The sequence below is a fragment of the Triturus cristatus genome, chromosome 11 (assembly GCF_964204655.1).
Source record: "Triturus cristatus chromosome 11, aTriCri1.1, whole genome shotgun sequence".
In the NCBI taxonomy this organism is placed as follows: Eukaryota; Metazoa; Chordata; class Amphibia; order Caudata; family Salamandridae; genus Triturus; species Triturus cristatus.
The window spans coordinates 173970670-173990171 of NC_140594.1; the positions used below are offsets into that span (position 1 = coordinate 173970670).

The 19502-nt window shown below is 41.3% G+C and overlaps 1 protein-coding gene across 1 annotated transcript in view; it reads left to right on the forward strand.

The window, feature by feature from the left end:
- The window catches only part of RAD9B (RAD9 checkpoint clamp component B), a gene marked incomplete at its 5' end in the record, with an annotated part of 711521 nt that overhangs the window by 315720 nt on the left and 376299 nt on the right, over positions 1-19502 (forward strand). Inside the window, one exon of the mRNA XM_085632854.1 lies at positions 8548-8647. Coding sequence (XP_085488980.1) covers positions 8548-8647 — 100 coding nt within the window. The remainder of the gene's footprint in view (positions 1-8547; positions 8648-19502) is intronic.

Here is a 19502-nt window from a genome sequence, read left to right on the forward strand (position 1 = left end):
TGCCCGATCATCTGATGACTGCGAATTTTTCCTAAATCTACGAACGATGATAAATGCTTGCACGTCTCTGGTCCTTTGCCGATCTTTGGTACTGTAACGTGCTGAGCAAAGAACTTTGAGCTTTGGCTTGCTCTCTAACGAAAAATATACAGAGCCAATGAATAAGAGGACTCCAAATAATAAGATTAGGTAAATATGAAGTTCTACGATTTACTGAAAATTTGATATAAAACTTTCTAAAACTTTGACGAGACAAATGCGAACCAAAAATCATTATGAAATTTTAGATAAATAATTATTGATTAACGAGAATTCATGAGTTGTGAGTTTCATTTAAGAAATAGATTTGAGGTCTTAAATGTGTTTTAGCTGGTTCTAAATCACCATCAACCAATCCAACTAATTTGGTCCATTGACTGAAGTGGGAGGAGTGCCTTGATGTTTTAAGATTAAGGATCCGTAGGCGAAACGGCATTAATGTATATTTGTAAATGATTTTTCCTTCCCTATAGGTAATAAGGTGTTTTTCCCACATGTCCGGCGCTTGAATCACTCATCCCTCCTGTGTGCAAACTCTTGAATAGATTGTGTGAGTGTTCGTGTTATGAGCCCCACCAATGAATGCATATATGAATGAGTGTGTGTGACGACGGGTCTGCGACGCAGGGAGGATATCGGTATATGTTGTTCTCCATTTCCCAGTCTTGCGCTGGATCAGCTGCTACACATGATTTGGGCATGCGCAAAGTTGGCACCCTTCTGGGAGACAGTCTACAAAATCCTTAATGAGGTGACACCAGGAATAGGAAAAAACACTGTGGAATTTGGTATATTAGGGCTTTGTAAAAAGCACAGGTCTCAAGGAACGCAGTATAAATTTGCTAATTTACTACTTATATTGGCGAAACGATCAATTACATTGAGATGGAAATCTGCGCAACCTCCGGCAGTGTTAACATGGCATAATGAAGTAGTACGATGGGGGAGGGCTGAAAGTATGGCGATAAGAAAATAGGGGTTTAAGGAAAGATCCGATATAGCTGGAATGGGATGCGCTGGTGGAACAGTTTGTGTCTGCTGAACCTTCACTGCACTAAATAACTAACAGCGGGCAGACTAAACAAAAATAATGTGAGCATAATAAAAGACAGACCCCGCAGATATCTCATGTGAATATGATATATAAGAGTGCCAGGTGTAACCCAAAATGATACTCTACTCAGAGTCTTGGGAGACATGCACAAGCAATACTATGTTTGCTATGCATCTGGAGAGGGTGGGCCTTGATAGTTAATAGATATTAGGATGAGGGAGGGGAGGGTGTTCGAATTAGCCTGAACATTCTGTATTTGTACTTACCAATGCCAAACTTCTGCTAATGTGTTATTGTCACTCTGTTGAAATGCCAAAAGTTGTGTTTTTCTATGTTTTAAAACAATAAAATAGGTTTAAAAAAAAAAAAAAAAAATCTGGAAATGTGCTCTGCATATGTGGTTGTAAATCAAAACTAGCCTCTATGAGCGATAGCCATAGTAAAGGAAAGAATTGGAGCCATTGACAAGAGAATAATTATGAAACTCGCGTAAGAACACCATGAGTCTCAAATGCCCGCATTGAAATGAAATAGGACAACTTAAAAAGGAAGCCATAAATAATATACGATTAGGATGAACTGGCTTTTACAACCGTTTGAGTTGGCTATAATATATAACTTATAACTCCTGGAATACCGAGATGAGAAAACCATGTGTGGCAAATCCATGCACGGTTGTGTTGGGTTATTTCATGGTGTAAGCAGTGTGCTTAATGAGGAAAGACCTCGCTGAAAACGCTGCCGGGCTGGGTGCACTCCCTAAAGAGAACCTAGGACTCAGGGAGTACTTGGAAAGAATTGAGAATCATTCAAGAAGGAATAATTTGAGGTTTTTGAACATCCCGGAAGCCGAAGAGGGGACTAACATCAAGGCATTTATAATCAAGCTATTAAAGGATTCCGTTCTGGAAGAGAGGGCTGACATTAATTTGAATCAAGAGATACAACGTGTCCACCAGGACCCCTTCAAAAGAAACATTCAAAGACAGAAGCCTAGAAAGATCCTTGTGAATTTCCTTTTGTATTCTGTCAAGGAACTAATATTAACAGCAGCCCTGAGGAATGTCCCGTATAAAGCCGAAAACTACTCCTTCTCTATCCAGTCGTATGTTCACCGTGCAACAGACCAGAAGCAGTGGGAGCTGGGAAAATGAATGGAGGAGTTGAATAGGCTAGGGGCTGAGGCCCAATTGAAATTTCCTGCGATGCTCAGCATTATGTGGAACACCAAATGCACAGCTATCAGACAGGGGAGGAAGCAGACGCATTGATCGAGACTATGAAAAAGGGTGGTGCATCATGTGGACTATAATGCACGTGTCAATCAGTGAACAGAACTCCTACCATGTTATGACGGCAGATAAAGGTGTCAAGCAGGACATAAGCAAGTCCATGATTTCCTCAAGTAGAGAAACACAAATTCTACAGATGCTTGCCTGTGTGACGTAGTGACCCATGGAAGGTAGGTAGGTATCCATGCACAGCCATTGAAAGGTTTACTGAACCGCAGCTCCTCCTCAGTCAATTTCCCCATACTTCACAACAAAAACATAGTTATTTCTTTTTAGCTGTTTCAGGAATTCGATCAGCAAAGTGTCGATCTTGCAGCATTGCCACATCCTCCAGAGCATATGAAGTGGAGGCTTCTGCTTCTAGAGCAGTAAGACTTTCAATGATGATCAACTGAAAGTCAAGGAAAGAAATGCTTCTTCCTGTGGTTTTCTGATGATAAACAACATACACATTGTGTGTTTTCATCTGGATCAGGTGGGTAAACAGTATATTATAACAAGTACGGGTTTAACAACTCACATTGTATGGCTGAAGAACCTGGTCATTCTCATAAACTCCGCCCATGTACTTGTAATCAAGTATACAGGTGGGCTTGTGAACTTCAGCCATCTGACCCCAAACCATGACAGGGAAAGTGCTCTCATCATGAATTGTAGTGAGCACTTACACATCACACCTATCAGAGAACTTGATTGCGAGCAGGTCATTGGAACGCAACGCAGTGCTGTTGGATTTCTGGAGCTTCTTACAAGCAAGCTCCTACGGGAAACCTTTGCGGTCACAATGAACTGTACAGCATGCCATAGTGCCAGCTTTAAACAGCGCTACTCCTGCATAGAATTTGTCCACATAAAGTTTATAACCTTTGTGAAGGAGTGGCTGTGAATCCTAGCGTGGGAGGGCAAATTTTGGGGTTTAGAGTGGAATTCTTCCCTATATACACTCTTTAATTTGTACACATAGCCAGTAGAGCTGTCACACGGCATGCACAACGCAATGCCATAGTAAGCTCTTTTGCTCGTAATGTCCTGCCTGAACGCTGTCGCTCTTTGTGCAGGATCAAGGACTCATTGATGGCTATATTCTTTCCAGGAATATAAATCTCGGGCCTCCTCGCTCCCTCAGAAATAGTTTGGCACGCAAATTTGTTTGCTGCATAATTTGCTCAAGTAAGTCAACATCAAAAAAGAGATGAACGCAGTCAATTGGCAAAAAATTGGCTGTATCGGCTTTATATCCAGCGTCGCCAGTGAAAGGCAGAATTTGGGCTGAATTAATTGGGGGGATGCCAAGAGAGCACTCTGTCTGTGCTTGCCGCCGCCCGTACCTGCTCTCTGGGTTGATCTAACCTCCTACAGTTGCTCCACTGCACAGACTGTGTTCACAAAGGGACAGCACGACTGCCATTATCATGTCCCTCAGAATCGCTGGAAGATGAGTCTTTAGATGGAACTCCATAAAATGAAAAATCACTGCCATATTCTGCTCCATTTTCCTCTCCCTCAGATGCTGTTCCAGTATCTGCTGTCTCGGACTCTGATCTTGCCTCATAACTATTCTCCATAACCTGAGTTAGGGCCTGGGCAGTGGTCATCCACCAATACTCCATCTCTACTACTGCCTAAAACCATCTTTCTAAAACACTGTCCTATGTTGAAAGCAGAAGTATTGTTCTAAATCAGTTGGTAGGTGTGTGTGAGATTTGAGCAACAGTAAATAAATAATATGGGCTGATTAAGATGGCAGTCTGACGAGCGTCTGAGCGCCATCGTTGCGGGAATGGGAGCCGGCGGTCCCGCACGCCAAATTACGATCTGACTGCATTTTGCCAATGAGGCTTGTGCTGTGGCCCAGAAAAGGGCTGCAGCACAATCCCCAATGGCAAAAAGCATGTTTACAAACATCCCTGCACTGTGTGCCAGGCTCCACATGGGGCATGGATGTATGGAGGGGCACCAGAGGTGCACCTTGGGCCTCATAGCGGAGGACCAAGGGGGACAGGGGCTGTGCTAGGAGCTCCAAAAGTCCCTTTCTCACAGCTTTCTATGGCGGTCTGACCACCATAGAAAGGCTGTCGGAAAGGGACCTCGTAATCCCTATGGCAGGCCCTGAGCAGACACCGCCCCTATTATAGCAACTACGATCCGTCCGACGGTCCGGCGCGTCATCGGCTGGTCCCTCTGACCGATGTGTCTGGCCAAACGCATCATAATGCACCGGTCAAACGAATCAGCTAGATGTCAGTGGGACCACCACCGACGACCTATCAGTTGCCGTCCCACTGACATCCTAATGAGCCCCAAAATTATTTATCTTATCTGGTTTCCAGAAACTGCAGATTCTCCAACGACACTAAACAAAAGACAAAAAAAAGACAGTATCACTTCACCTTGCCACATAACCAATCCCACAGCATACTTTTGTCATGCCTTATGCAAATCTTTATTGTAGGTGGAGTTGCTGGGCCTTTGCCAGTATAAAACTAATATCCTAAAGTCAAACATCTATTTTTGCACTCAGGAAGCCCCCATTCACATAATAGCCTCTGCAACTTTGTGCACAGACGTACTCCTTGTGAAAACACACAATGCTATCACCACGGTCACTGGAATTATGTGGAAGGAGAGCACCCAATATGTGACAGGGTTGACTACATTATGCAGCAAGAAAGGCAATTAGGCAGTATAATGCAGGACTTTTTCTGATAGTATAACTTTATTGTCTGTTATTGGGCGCAATCGACACATGTCTAAAATAAACAAAAGGGCCCCTAAGGGGATCAACCTATGTCTTTAGGACCTATCCCCTTATACACTTTCTCATTTAAAAAAAAGAAAAAATTACATTTTTTAATTCCCCAGGGGGCGATTGCGCCTCCCCCTTTCCCGGAGGAAAATAAATTACTTTTTTATATTGTTTTATTCCAACGGGGGGTCAGCCCATGCACCATGAGGGCCGACCCCCTCTAATCACTATCCCTGGTGGTCTAGTGGGTTTCCTTGCTGTGGATCGTGGCACGCCTGCTATCCACTGGCAGGAAACTGTTTTAGGAAGGCCTCATTGGAAAGGGGAGACTCTTGTCTTTCCAATGAGGCCTCCCTAGAACGTGGGAGGCCTTTTTAGGCTTTTTTTCCCCCACCAGAGTAGGGAGGCACCTACCTTGCTGCTGTTGCCACTCTGGTGGCGAATCTGTGATGTTAGCGCACTTCGTGGCGCACTGACTTAACAGATGTGCAGGAGGTGGCGGGGGCTGACGCAGAAGTGATTCTACATCTCCCCCGCCCTTTAAAAAAAAAATGGAATCCTCTGGTGCAATCAGAGGAGGATCCGTTTCTGCCCTCCCAGTTGTGTCAGCCAATGCCTGACACCTGCACAGGGGAGGGTGTGTGGTTGTTGGCCATAGCCCAACACCCCCACTACAGTGGTTGATAAGAAAAATGCATACATTTTTACTAATAGGGAAATTCCTTTCACTGTCAATAGTTGGGAGGGCTTCTTTAATTAAAATCTCTGTTCTCCATCTATTTTTCTCGACTATTTCCTATAAGTTAGATGTTAGCATTTTTATTGAACTAGTGAGGGATATTGTACCTTAAGAATTCCAAGTGTCTGCAGGCTAATTTAAAGATTTTACAATTGTCCAAAGATGAGAGCAGAATTGAGCTGGTGTATTTTCATCTTTTGCTCTACAAATCTAGCGATTTTCCATAAGTAGTGTTCCTAACACATTTATAACTCTTCAGTATTAATCATGTTTAGGATTTTGGTATAGGCAATTTACCTTGTAGCAATAAGAAAATCCGAAGGCTCCAAAAGAGTGAGATACAAAATCTTACACTATATTTGGACAGTAAATCAAAAGGTTTTTGTTCAATATAGAATCCCTGCCGTGCATGTTGAAACCCCCCTTCCAGTGCTGTAAGCATTTACGCATTTATCTCCGAGTCTTACAGAAGGGATGATTTATAGATGGTCGTGTTTAGGTATAACTAAATTTGGTCATTTTTTTGAGGGCCTGAATTTTTAAAAGCTCTGCCCTCAAATATATGTCTAATAGACAATGCTGCTACTTCCCTCTTTTTTTCTATAGTCTTTTAAAAGAGAAAATAATGGCATCAGCCGACCTTGTTAGAAACGTTTTTCTTTGAGAAAGACAGAATTGCTCCTTGAGCTATTGGCATAGGAAATTGTGTGTGAAACAAACTTCTCTCGCTATGGAAGTGAGGGCCAAATGTAAAAAACGCACTGAAATCCGTCTAGAGAATACTTTGCTGGAAATTATATTTCCAGTTCGGCTATTCACTTTTGAGAGGGTCTAATGCTCATTGACTGATGTTTTTCAATGCCTGGCTATTACATTATACAACTTACACAATTAATAACATGTCTATCGCCACTAGTAATAAATGCAATAGATGCAAGTAAAAAAGGGGGTTTGGATGCATACGTTTTGATCATGTGGTGCATTAACAGAATTTTGGGGCGAACTCTTTAGTGAGCTCAGTGTAGGAGCTCAAATAGTAATCCAGTTCACTCCCATAATAGCTTAATTAGCCCTAACTTCATTTAGCTCTGTTTGCTGAGAGATATATGCAATGGGAAATAGACATTAACATTGGTAATTGCACCATATTTGTTGAAGCTCTCTTCCAAGTGTTATCAATTTAGAGTGTGAATGAGGAGTTTGCATGGTTAGGTTCTTTTAACTAATCTATGTATCTAGGTTTCAGATAATCATGAGAAAGTATAGATTTGATATGAGAATGCGATTTTGTAATAAAGATGAAGTGATTTATTGATTAAGACTAGCGGTTTGGGTTATTGTATGATTTAATTGTGATAGTGATAATTATAAATTATATTTGAGTATTGGCATCAAGCTCATTTAACATAGTCCATCTTAAAACCCCCTGATTGCAATGACTGTCCTTCTACATCTAGATTACCTAGAAACTAAGGGGTTTGTAACACTATGCCAAACCTGCTGCACAATAAAAACATTTGAATGCCACAATGTTACTAACATTTCAGTTTCGACACAGTTTATGTCTCTAAAATCTCTTTGACAAATGAGGTACTAGTTAATATGTATGTATGTGGTATTTGTGTAGTGCGAACCCAGCCCGAAGGCAGCAGTAGAGTCAAAAGCAAGGATACATGCAACAGGTGACTAGGAGAGGGAGCTGGTTTGTGGACTGTTATTGCATTTTGATGTTGTGTTCTTTAAAGTAGTGTGTTTTCAACTCTTTCCTTAATTGGAGTAGTGTGGGAGCAGTCCTGATTTATATAGGGATGTTGTTCCAGAACCTGGATTGATAGATGGCAAAGATCTGCTGTCTTCTTTTTTCTTTCGTACTCTTTTTAGTCTAGAGTCTAAAGGTGTCCTGGGTGTTGTTGTGCTGAGAGCCACCAGAGATTATGATGAGCTTGTCTTCAAGATGAGTAGGGGGAAGGGGCTGGTTGTGATAGCTTTGTAAATTATGCAGCTGATATTAAAGAAGATGTGGGACGTCCAGGGGAGATACCTGAATTGCATCAGGGTGGGGCGAATGTGTTCTTATTTCTTCAAGCCCTGGATGAGACGTGCTGTAGCATGTAGGAAGCCCTTCAGGGGAACAAGTGTGGTGTGTTGGAATCTATGAAGTAGAGCGTTACCACCATCCAGATGTAAGAGTATGAGGGCCTGAACAGCAGTTCTGAAGTTGCTTTCTGGAAGAAATGGTTTCACTTTCTTGGATAGAGAGAGCTGGTGTCAGGGCGTCTTTGTATTTTTGGCAGTGTGTTCTGTGAGGGGGCGGTTGGTGTCCAGGGTGAATTAAGGTGGCTTGGCATTCAGTAAAACTTGGGTTTCCAAGACACCTATTTCTTGCTTCGTGTTTTTGACAAATAACCGAATTCTCTATTCTCTTTAGAAAATTGTGTTAATTTGGCATGAAGATATAGATGAGAAGACAAGACCACCTAAAAAAATGTCCTTAAGTAAAAAAAAAGAAACGAAACGCCCATTTTACAATCTCTCTTGTATTGTACCGCATGTCGCTCTAATGAAAAGCTGTAACAATTGCTTTCCATTTCTATGAGGTGTATGGTAAATATTTAATTGATCATGTTGAGTTAAATGGAAAGTTTGCAAAACAGCTTCTTATCTGTTCTCTTTGCAGGTATTACCAAAACTCATAACTTGAGCTTTCAAGACAGTGAGCCATTACAAGCCGTTTTCACCAAACATATGTGTCCTAATATACTCAAAATGCAATCAAAGTAAGAACTTTTACTTTCACTTTTCTTCTGCCATATAAGCCATGGGAGCGTTAGAGGAGCATATAGCAGTGTATTGCAAGTGCTGTACAGCTGCATGAATATCCTACAAAATAATGTACTTGCTTCTATTTCAGCTATTGTTTTCCCAACACACAATGAGGAAGTGGAACCTTTGCCTGTCTTTATATCATATCCGTAAACATTATTTTTGCTCAGAAGAGGATAGATGTACACAACTTTTAACTGGTTGCAAACCCCCTATTTGCTTAAACTAGAAAGCTTTTTCCACTTTTCTAAACCCATTTTCTAAGATATTCAGCCTTTATTGACTCGTAAAATGGGTGTAGAAATGGTTAAGGATTTGCATAGAAGGGGTATGGTTTGGACATTCCTTCCAAATTGCGAATGAGTACTATAGGTACCAATGGTTTTCAACCATAATTCCACTCGCAATCCAATGACCTGTTACCGACCCTTTTGCCTTTGCAAATCATAGTAGCGGTTCTATTTTGAGGTTTTACAAAATAAAAAAAACTTTTTTATAAAGCAGCCCTGTTTACTTTAAGAAACTTGGGGTGTTTCAAAAAACTCACTTTGAATTACTTTTACAGCAATAATGGTCTGCTGTCCCTTGTTGGCTGTATCCTTGTGAAGGTAGCTGATTGGAGGAACTCACAATTTGCCACCTGCCTAATAGCTGATTGGAGGGAGTCACAATTTGCCAATTGTCTAATGTATATTAATTAGGGGATGTTCTGTGACACACTCTGATTTGGTATTTTGCAAACAGACCTATTAGTACGTAGAACAGTTTTCAAAATTAGATACTGGTTGCAAAAAGTCACGTCGCAAATTGTGGCTACTTTTTGCAACCAGTTCCTTTGTACATCTGTCCCAGGGTTCATGGCTTCCGTTTCTCCTTAATGGCTCCTTATCTTATTTGTGGTATTTGCTGGAGGAAGCCTGTCATAAGAACTGTCTATGCATTAAACACAGGTTTGCCTTGCAGGCTCCAAAATAAGTATCTATTTTCTGTTGGTTTCCACAACATTCTCTCAGACTTCAGAGTAAGGATAAAAAATAACTGATCAGCTGCTCCACCTCACCACTTAAACTTTGTCCTGGCCGTTTACCTTATTTACCCTTTTTCTGGTGGCACAGACTAGGGGGCCTTTTATCACAAGGGTTTCTCCAATCTGCAAATGCAATGCTTCGTAATGACACCCATAGTGCACCCTAAGATTTGGCGAGGTTGTGGTTGGTGGCAGCAATGTCTAGTTTTTGAGGTACTGTAACTGCTCACAGTAAGATGCCTCTTTGCCCCTCTCCCTGTATATGAAGTCAAGCAGGCCGGGGGAAAATGGAGTCGCTTATGTTTTTGTGTGGGGTTTTGTATGATTGCAAATGATCGTGTCCATAGGATGCATAGGTTTTGCAATAATTAGGGCAAACATTGAATCATCCATGGGTGGAAGACTGAGATGATCTTGGGTCACCTTTCATTATGATTATTCTTAGATGTTCATCAACATCTTTTTAGTTTAAAATGAGTGCAAGATCCAGGATGAGTGCCTCACATAGAAAAATGACAAGGTCAGCCATCCCTTGCTTGTACTCGGGAGGTACACAGAAAATGTTGACTCTTTTAGTCATGTTTTATTTTAGTTTTAAAATAGGTAATTTAAACAGAGGTTTCTAGAGATACCTTTGTAATCCAAATGAAAGATGGTCCGCAGCTGTCCTGCTGCTCAGCCCATACCTAACTGACATTCACAGACATCCAACATTCCATCCATCCAACATTCCACACCACAGTCATTCTAGCTGAGCAGCAGGGAAACATAAGTTACAACATATCTCCCTTCTTTATGGGGAACAAGTGCATTGTAAAATAAATTAGATGAAACAATAAAACAATGACAATATGGCAAATAACATATAGTCACGAAAATGGATACAATGCACCAATAATAAGAAAATAACGCAATACAATATAAACAACTCACATCATACCCTGTCACACCATACCACGTCTCATCAAACTAACATGAAAGAAACGTCATACCACATCATACTACATCTCATCTCACACACAGGGTTTAATTGAAAGAACATTCTTTCACGCCTTACTACATCTCAACTTACACACAAACTATACCAAAGATTACACACCACATCACCTTCTGACCAAAGTATCACAACGCTTCCTGAATTAAACCACCATCCTACATCATACACCAAAACCCACATGCCATAGATCACACCAGTTGGCCAGACCGGTACGACGAGCAACATACGGGGAACAAACCCTAAAACATTACATAAATCAGGACACAACGTGCGCACCGTAGATCAGAAAACAATCACCCTCATAACACTTCAACACACACATCCAATAAATCTACCACTCACACTTACCCAAAAACCTAAACACCAATACAATAGGTGTTACATTCCCACACATAATACAACAAACCAAACCTAATAATGAGTGACTTAACAAAACACAGCCATCTCATGCACGACTCAAACCGATGAGTGGCCCAACCATTAACCACCACCACATACACAACATATCACATCCCCATTCCTATTATGGGACATGGCTCTCCGTCGTGGTTCAAATTCATTCACTAAGTCAATGGATGACTTATTCACATACAATCAATCCACAACAAACTTGTAATAATGAGTGACTTCATATAACACAGCCATCACATACACGACACAAACCAATGAGTGACTGGACACTTAACCGCCACTTCATACTCCATATTCACAGTGGTTCATATTCTGGGACTTGTGTCCCTTCCCAATTCCAATTATGGGACTTGGCTCTCTGTCGTGGTTCAAAATTCTGGGACCCTCTGACCCCTTCTAATTGTGGCTCAATCGCCAACTTCTGGGATTACTATCCCGGTTCCAGGTTCAATCTGGAGGCTGCTGGATTCTATATCCTAGTATCATTGTCCCGGCTCTGGGCTCAATGCCCCCCATCACGCACTTGTTTTTAATTACCGTCCCCATCATGGATCAAACGTCAGCAAAGGCAGGATCTTTTCCTCTCAATAATGGTTTTTTTTTTTACACCCAGAGCTAACAGACATGCGTCAATATTTCCACCGTAGTATACACAGTCAGCTGTTACCAAACCACATATCCCGCATCAGCAAGGCAAGAAGATTAAAACCGATAAAATACCTCACATTTTTTTTCCTTTGGCAAACAGTCGATCTCAGCGCAGCAAGATTACTATTATTCTGACACTCCCAATTGACATTGTTGTCAATACCTAGACCTATAAACTGTGTGCGCCTGAGTTATTTACATAACTCGAAGGCACGCATATCCACGTAGAACTGGGTGGTTCTCGGCAAGGACATGCATCCAAAATTGCCACTGACGCAGGCAGGTTGGAGCGAGGACTCGTCACACAAGGGATGGTGTCATGGTGACGCCGACAGTCTCCATGAGGAGGTAAGCTGGCACGTATTGTCCCTCTCGTGCAGGATTCTTTTTTTCATTTAAACTATGGCAGTTAATCCGTTACTGTGAACGCACACGTTGAAGACTACAGTCAAAACCTAATGAATACCGTAGACATTCCGTAGTCATCTGCACATCTCTCTCTTTGAAAACGTTCGCTGCCAAAAAAAAAAATTCAAGCACTGTTCAAAGATGCGTGAAGCTCAGAAGCCTCAAAAATTCACTGCCCTCACTTGACACCAAACAGCCACGGAGCTCGTATTCACAGTCAAATAAAAGCTTAGCAGCTTCTCACCGGGGCCCGGTCATTGCCCCCGAGTAATATATTTAAAACATACGCCGGAGCTCGATCTTTGCCCCCGAACAGCACACTAAAAGGTTCACCACACTGAAACGTGAATCTTCAATAAATATCACTGAGGCCCGATCTTAGCCCCCGATCGTCATACATCAGAATTCATCACATTGAAACCTGAATCCTTATTAATTAGCTCTGAGGCCCGATCTTTGCCCCCGTTTGTCACAAATCAGAATTCATCACACTGAAACCTGAATCCTTATTAATTAGCTCTGAGGCCGGATCTTAGCCCCCGATCGTCACACATCAGAATTCATCACATTGAAACCTGAATCCTTATTAATTAGCTCTGAGGCCCGATCTTAGCCCCCGATCGTCACACATCAGAATTCATCACACTGAAATCTGAATCTTCATTACTTAGTACTGAGGCCCGATCTTTGCCCCCGATAAACATGTACTAAACACATATCTGGCACGCTTGGGTTAAAGGGCGACCGTTGGCAGGGTCACTGGTGGGGTTTGGGTGCCAGACAGCAGTACATACTTGTTTCTAATTTCCTTCAAAAAAAAAAAAACTTTTACCTTTTGGTTTCTTTCGCTAATATTTCATGTACCTGTCAGGTTTCTTAAACATCCATGGACTTCTCTTTTCAAGTTCTCCTGTCAAGTTCCGTTTTTTTCTTTAAGTTCCAATAGGTGGCACACGTGGATTCTTCTTCAAAACATCGCCAAAATGTTGTAATCCAAATGAAAGATGGTCCGTTCTTCTTAAGTAGTTTGGTTAAGATCTTTATTCAAGTTGTTAAGTAATCAAGAGAAACCCCACCAGGAGCAGCTGTCCTGCTGCTCAGCCCATACCCAACTGACATTCACAGACATCCAACATTCCATCCATCCAACATTCCACACCACAGTCATTCTAGCTGAGCAGCAGGGAAACATAAGTTACAACAATACCCCACATAAACGGAGCTATTCTACTATTTAGAGCTCCCACTCCTTTAGATATCGGTTCATGCCAAAACCTTTTTGATCAGTTACTTCAGGCAGCGTGCGAAGATATCACCCTGGAAACAAAAGGCTTCAAACCATGTTATGCATGTCAAAGTAAGATATCAGTCATGGAGCTGAATGATGTCAACCTGTAATGCCGCAGCATCAACTGTGACTCATAATCCTGTGATAAATGCTCCCTCTCGCATCTCAAAGTCAAGGAACAGGAATCCAAACTCTGGTGCTCATTACGATGTAGGACTGTAGCGGTCTGCAACCGGACAGCCTTAGGTCAGCAGTTCCAAACTCATTATTAGGATGCGACCGCCCTATGGGGGGGTCGGAAACATCCATTTTATAATGGCACCTTGTGTGGTGGGCGGAAAAGGCCCACAGCACAAGTTGCCATTGTAAAATGGATGTTTTTAAACATCCCTGCACCGTGTGGCATGTACCTCTGTGCCTCACAGTGCCTGCCACATGGTGCAGGGATGTTTAGCCCCCAAGACCCCATAGCTGAGGGTCGGGGTAGGGGGCCCTGGGAGGAGCCCCAATAGACACTTTCCAAAAGCCTTTCCATGTCGGAAAGGCCGACATGAAAAGGCTGTTGAAAAGTGCCATCACAATCCCGATGGCGGAGCCGAGCCTGGCTCCACTGTCCTTAGGGGATTATGGTGGCTGCCGACGCTCCCACGGGCTGCAGCAGAATCCCCCCCAAGGTTTCACTCCAACCACCATCATCTTGATACTGTAGTCAGACTGAAACCTACGATGTCGGGCCCTATCTCCCCTTAACACAAGAAACATGCCCATTCTTGATCCAGAACATGAGGCAGATCGAGGTCACCTTCTTAAGGTAAGAGTGAGAGAAGTGGAAGGACAACTTGAAAAAGAGGCAAAGCAGATGTAAAGTATGCACTTCAATGTCCAGATTCTGGCTCTTTCAAGAAAGAGGTCCTGCAATCTGCATTCTAGAAAGTCAACCCTGGCTTTTCCTTCCTTTTCGGGTCTGATTCTGAAACTAGAGCAAATGTGATCGAGTTCCCTGGGCCATCTTGGACTTTGCAGCAGGTTGAGGCCTTCAAGAAGGCCATGCTGCAGATCTTCACATTTCTCCAGGCTCCCTCTGATGCGCACTCTAGTTTCACAGACCTACCTGATCCCCAGACGTTCCATTTGGGGGTTCTCACCCAGCGCTAAGTGACCCCAGGGGAAGTCAGCTCAAACCAACTCTAGCATTGGGTTGTGCATCAACCCCAGATTTGGATCTATCTTTGGCTCGAGTTTGCCCAATTTCATCGCTTTGTAGCAGTTATTTTATGTGTACACATTCTCAGTTATTTATTAACATTTTTTATAACTTTAAATCGCAGGAAAAGTTCTCTTATGTAACTCTAGGAAATACCTATTATTAAACTGTGATATCACAGCGCTGTAGTACTTTGTGTTGCAGAGACATCTAATAATGTTTATCGAAACTGCCCTTTTTGAAGATTCTTGCTTTGTCCACTTATTGTAATGGACGAGGATGTGGCGTTAGGGTCTGAGCTGCCAGCATTGGCACTGGGGAAACAAGTTTGAGTCTCGGCGTCGGCTAAACACCGCCTAAAAGAAATATTAATGTGACCTTCTGTAGTGTAACTGGTGCTCATGTAAATCGCTCCAATACTTTCGGGTCAAGTTTGCGCTATATATAACTGCAGCAAAAAAAATAAACAGAGAAGCTCTCAGGGTAGAAGTGTAGTACAATCATTACATGTTGTTAGTGGGTGATAGTATTGAAATCACGGTGGCTAGTTAGATTTTCACTTTAGAGCATCTGCAGGTGGTCCTCTTCTTAATGTGCAAGCCTGCTTTCTCAGCCCTCTTTGCTCTTCCCTATGTAAACGCAAAATACTCTGCATTAGCCGATTGTGGTTCTGCTTTATGCATGCCATTTGGTAAGAGATGGAAGTTCTGTTGCCTTCCATGTCATTGTGATAGTTCCTCTAGCCAAAAAGAGTACAATGTCTAAAAATATATTTTCTTCCTTTGGGAATCAGAATAGTCCATGTCTACATACATCCACACTACACAAGTCTGTGCCTTAAGATTATCGTTCTAAAGTAGACTGTATGGGCCCTGAACAGTAAATTAAAGTGGATATATTTAAAACTGGTGCAACAGGAGACCTTGTGGTTAGAGGCTAGGGCTCAAAGCCATTCACAATTTTTTGAATTCCATTCCCATATTGGACTCCCATTCGTCTCGCAGGTTGGCTAGAGATATTCCTATATGTTCCAGGAGTGCTTTATAGATCCAACTGAATACTCTCATGCCTTCTTCCATGATATAAAGCAAGTGTAACAGACGCTGAGTTTATGGCTGTTTGCCTGTAATCTCTACAGAGCTTGCACATTACCATTATTAATACTCTTTATGTTAAGAATTGCCCTTTGTGGAGGACCCTTTCTCTCAACAATATTTCAAATGTGACATGAGTGATCTCTCTGGCGCGTCCCTATCTTTGTGAAGCTTGCCATATCCCATTGGATGAATTCTCTTATTGTGAAATACCCACTTTGCTTAAAAATGGCCACAAGATTTCTAGACTCTGGAGTTGGTAGAGTCGGCTCATATACTGTGCTCTTAGGATCTCCTGACCTTCCGACTTGACTACGACAATTGCGTATGGTTGGTCTTGATGTTTATCCTGAGTATCTGATTTTTAATTTATTAATTATGCACTTTTGAAGCAGAGTGACTAGATATAATGGTCCTGATAAATGCCCCGAACAATTCATTGTCACCTAGGGCTGAAACATGTCTCACGTTGCCTTTTTAACCCTATCCTGTAGAACGTTATAATAAAGATTGGTTATCTCTACTGAGATAGTTTTGAATCACACACCACATTCCTTTTGCACCCTGCCCCTTACTCACACCTCAGTGGGGTTTATACATTCACGTGCTTTTTGAGATTTGAATTCCGGTGCTACCAGCCACCTCATTCTGTTGGAACTTTCAACTTTGCCAGAGTCATCCTGCACTTGCGAGAGCTCCATACAAGTTCACCCAGAAGGATCCCCTCTGCCAACGGGGATATCCAGTCCTGCTTCTCCAACTGCAGCTTAGCAGAGATGAGCTCCATTGCTAGGACAAACAGCAAGGGGACAATCAATACTTCTGCAGCATTCCTCTAAATACCTGGTATGAGGCATATATGTATTTGCCTGTTCGTACTCTTGCCAGCGGCATGGCATATAAGAGTGTTGTTCTTCCGTTTTCCCCCTTTTATGCTGAGGGTCCAACTTTGGAGTTATGCAGGGCACTGCCGCAGTCCCTCAGAATAACGTATTGGTGCACAAATGCAAACTGAACATGCCTGTTTGGCCAACATTTACAGTTTGTATGTGAAGTGCATGTGGCACCAGGGTGAGTTCCTTTTGAAAGAAATAGTCCTGCTGTAAAAAGACCTTTCTCTTTTCTATCGGAGCTGTTCAGGAATGGCCACATCACACGTACAGTGTGTTTGACCTCTCAGTCACACGCTGTGTCGTTTTCTTGATATCCTTCATAGTTTTACATACTGGGTTTTGGTAATACAGATCTGTGTCCTTTTTGGATATGATACTCGAGCCAGAAACAATCTCCATATCAAGAACAAACCTACATCCTAGATGTGCAGTGCTCATCCAGGAAAATATCAGTAAGTTCCAATTTACAAATGAGCATTTACAAATGCATAAAAATATAACATCTACTACAAACTCATTGGAGATTAAGACAGCCACCATTGAAATTAACTAATTGGGAATGGTCAGCTGCTTGGTAATTATTAGGCCATAGCATTACAGTCGTATTAAAGTATACATCAAAAAAGCAGATTCTTAATATTGTACAACCAAAAGAACTTCAACTTTTAAAGAACACTAAAAGTCACTCTAAAGTTTAACATACAGAGTGCTGCAGAAGTAAAAACAGTTACAGCCAGGACTGTTCTAAAAATGAAATCTGCAATAATAAAAAGAGATCTATTATTCTTTCATCTCACCACTTCATAAACCATTACATTTTATGGTGTAGGTCTAGTGAATAAGCTGCATAAAATAAAAACGTAAGGCACGATAGACTGCAGAGCACCAATAAAGCACAGCCCTCCCATACACAAGAACCAATTATTTATTTCACTTATATCATTAACTGAATTTAAACTCTTGGCCCTGGACCTCTATATTGTCCTGTACCTAAGCAACATTATGCTGACAATCTGAGAAGAGTCTTAACAACCTTTGAGAGATAGTGGAGACTTTTAGAAAAATCTCAGAATACTTTAATGATTGTGATGTTGATCTGCCCAGCTATACTCCATTTCTATTTAGGAAGTTCTGCCTTCAAAAACCATGCACTTACCAATCTTTTCACGTTCCGAATCTTGAAACTAACATACTGTTCATCAACAAAGTGATCAAACAATACACACCTAAAAGGAATTAATAAAACATTATTAAACATTACTGATATATCTCCTTGGAACAAAGTTAAGATTTAAAGGAAGGGACGATTACAAAGCAAATTCTCAGGATGTAAAAGTTTCCCAAATCGAGTCACAAATAATCCACTCCCTGAACTCACCGAAGGCTGTTTTCACATTTATAAAAGAAAACATTTTTGAACCCTACACTACTTTGATCACCTATTCTTAAAAGAGCTGCAATGAATTCCTACCCACCTTCTCTGACAAAATATCCAAATCAGAAGAAATGTCTCCCTACGTCAACGTCTGACTACTGATTGAAAGCTGTCATAACCTATGTATCCTTTGGGTCTGTTCAACTGGAAGACCTCACTAAGTCAATCAAATGAATGCATCCAACTTATTACCTCCAAGACCTTATACTGCCCAAGAACATAAACATTAACTTCTACCTGCTAGCTCCCCTCTAGATCTCATTTATTAATGCATCTTTGCACCAAGTATCATTCCCTAATTGTCTCAATGTAGTAGAGGAATCCCATGTTTTTAAAAGGATAATACCGACCCAAATATAGTTGACAACTATAGACCAAAATAAATTTCCCCTGATTAAGCAAAACCATTGAGTAATGTGAACTCAGTGAGCCAACACATTGACAACAACAGTCTACTCTAGCCTGTTCTTTTTTTATTTCATGTTGGCCACAGCACTGAAAAGACAACATTGAGATGATATCCACCATATGCTCAATGAGGGAGAGACCTACCTCCTGCCCATATTAGACATATCTGCAGCATTCAGTCTGTCCACCACGCCATTCTGATCAAAATGCTTGAACACAGATTGGGCCTCAAAATCTCAGTTCTGAATTGGTTCAGATCCTTCCTCTGGTGATTCGCACCTAGTCAAGTTATAGAACTTTTTTTTTTAGTCCTTGAGGAGGTAATTATAGAACACAAAAGTCCAATTAACATGTATGTTCCACTCCAATTAGTTTCTTTATTTTCAAATAAGAAGTTCTTAATTACATTCTCTCATAACAACATCATAACATTTTTATATATAAGAAATATTGAATATTGAATGTGAAGTCCCTGCATAAAAATGGATTAAGAGAGAGACAAGATACAAAAAGAGAGTTAATTAAACAAAGGAATATGGTGATGTTTTTTGTATGTGACTTGAATATCCTTAATTCAATTTTCAGGTTCTTTGTAAGATTTGATTTTGTGTTGTGTTTAATTTTTAGCCTTAAGGAAGGGGTGTGTCCCCCAAACACATGTAGTCTATACTATTGACACATTGTTGAGATTTTGTGATTGAAGAAACAAGAGAAAAAATATCAATTTATCTAAAACCTAGACCTTGAAGGATGTATATTCTTTGCAAAGTATACACAATTAAGAAAACTGGCCTGTCAATATTTTTTTGCTGATTATCTGAACCTCCACCCCTTTGCACTAGAACTTTCAATTTTTGTTAAGGATACCAGTCATCTCCTCCCGATTATTGGAAAATTGAGGCAAACATACATATTTAATGATGACACTGGGCTGGCTATGGCTCTATACCTTACTGTACCACAGGATTATCACATATATGAAGTTCTACCAATTCA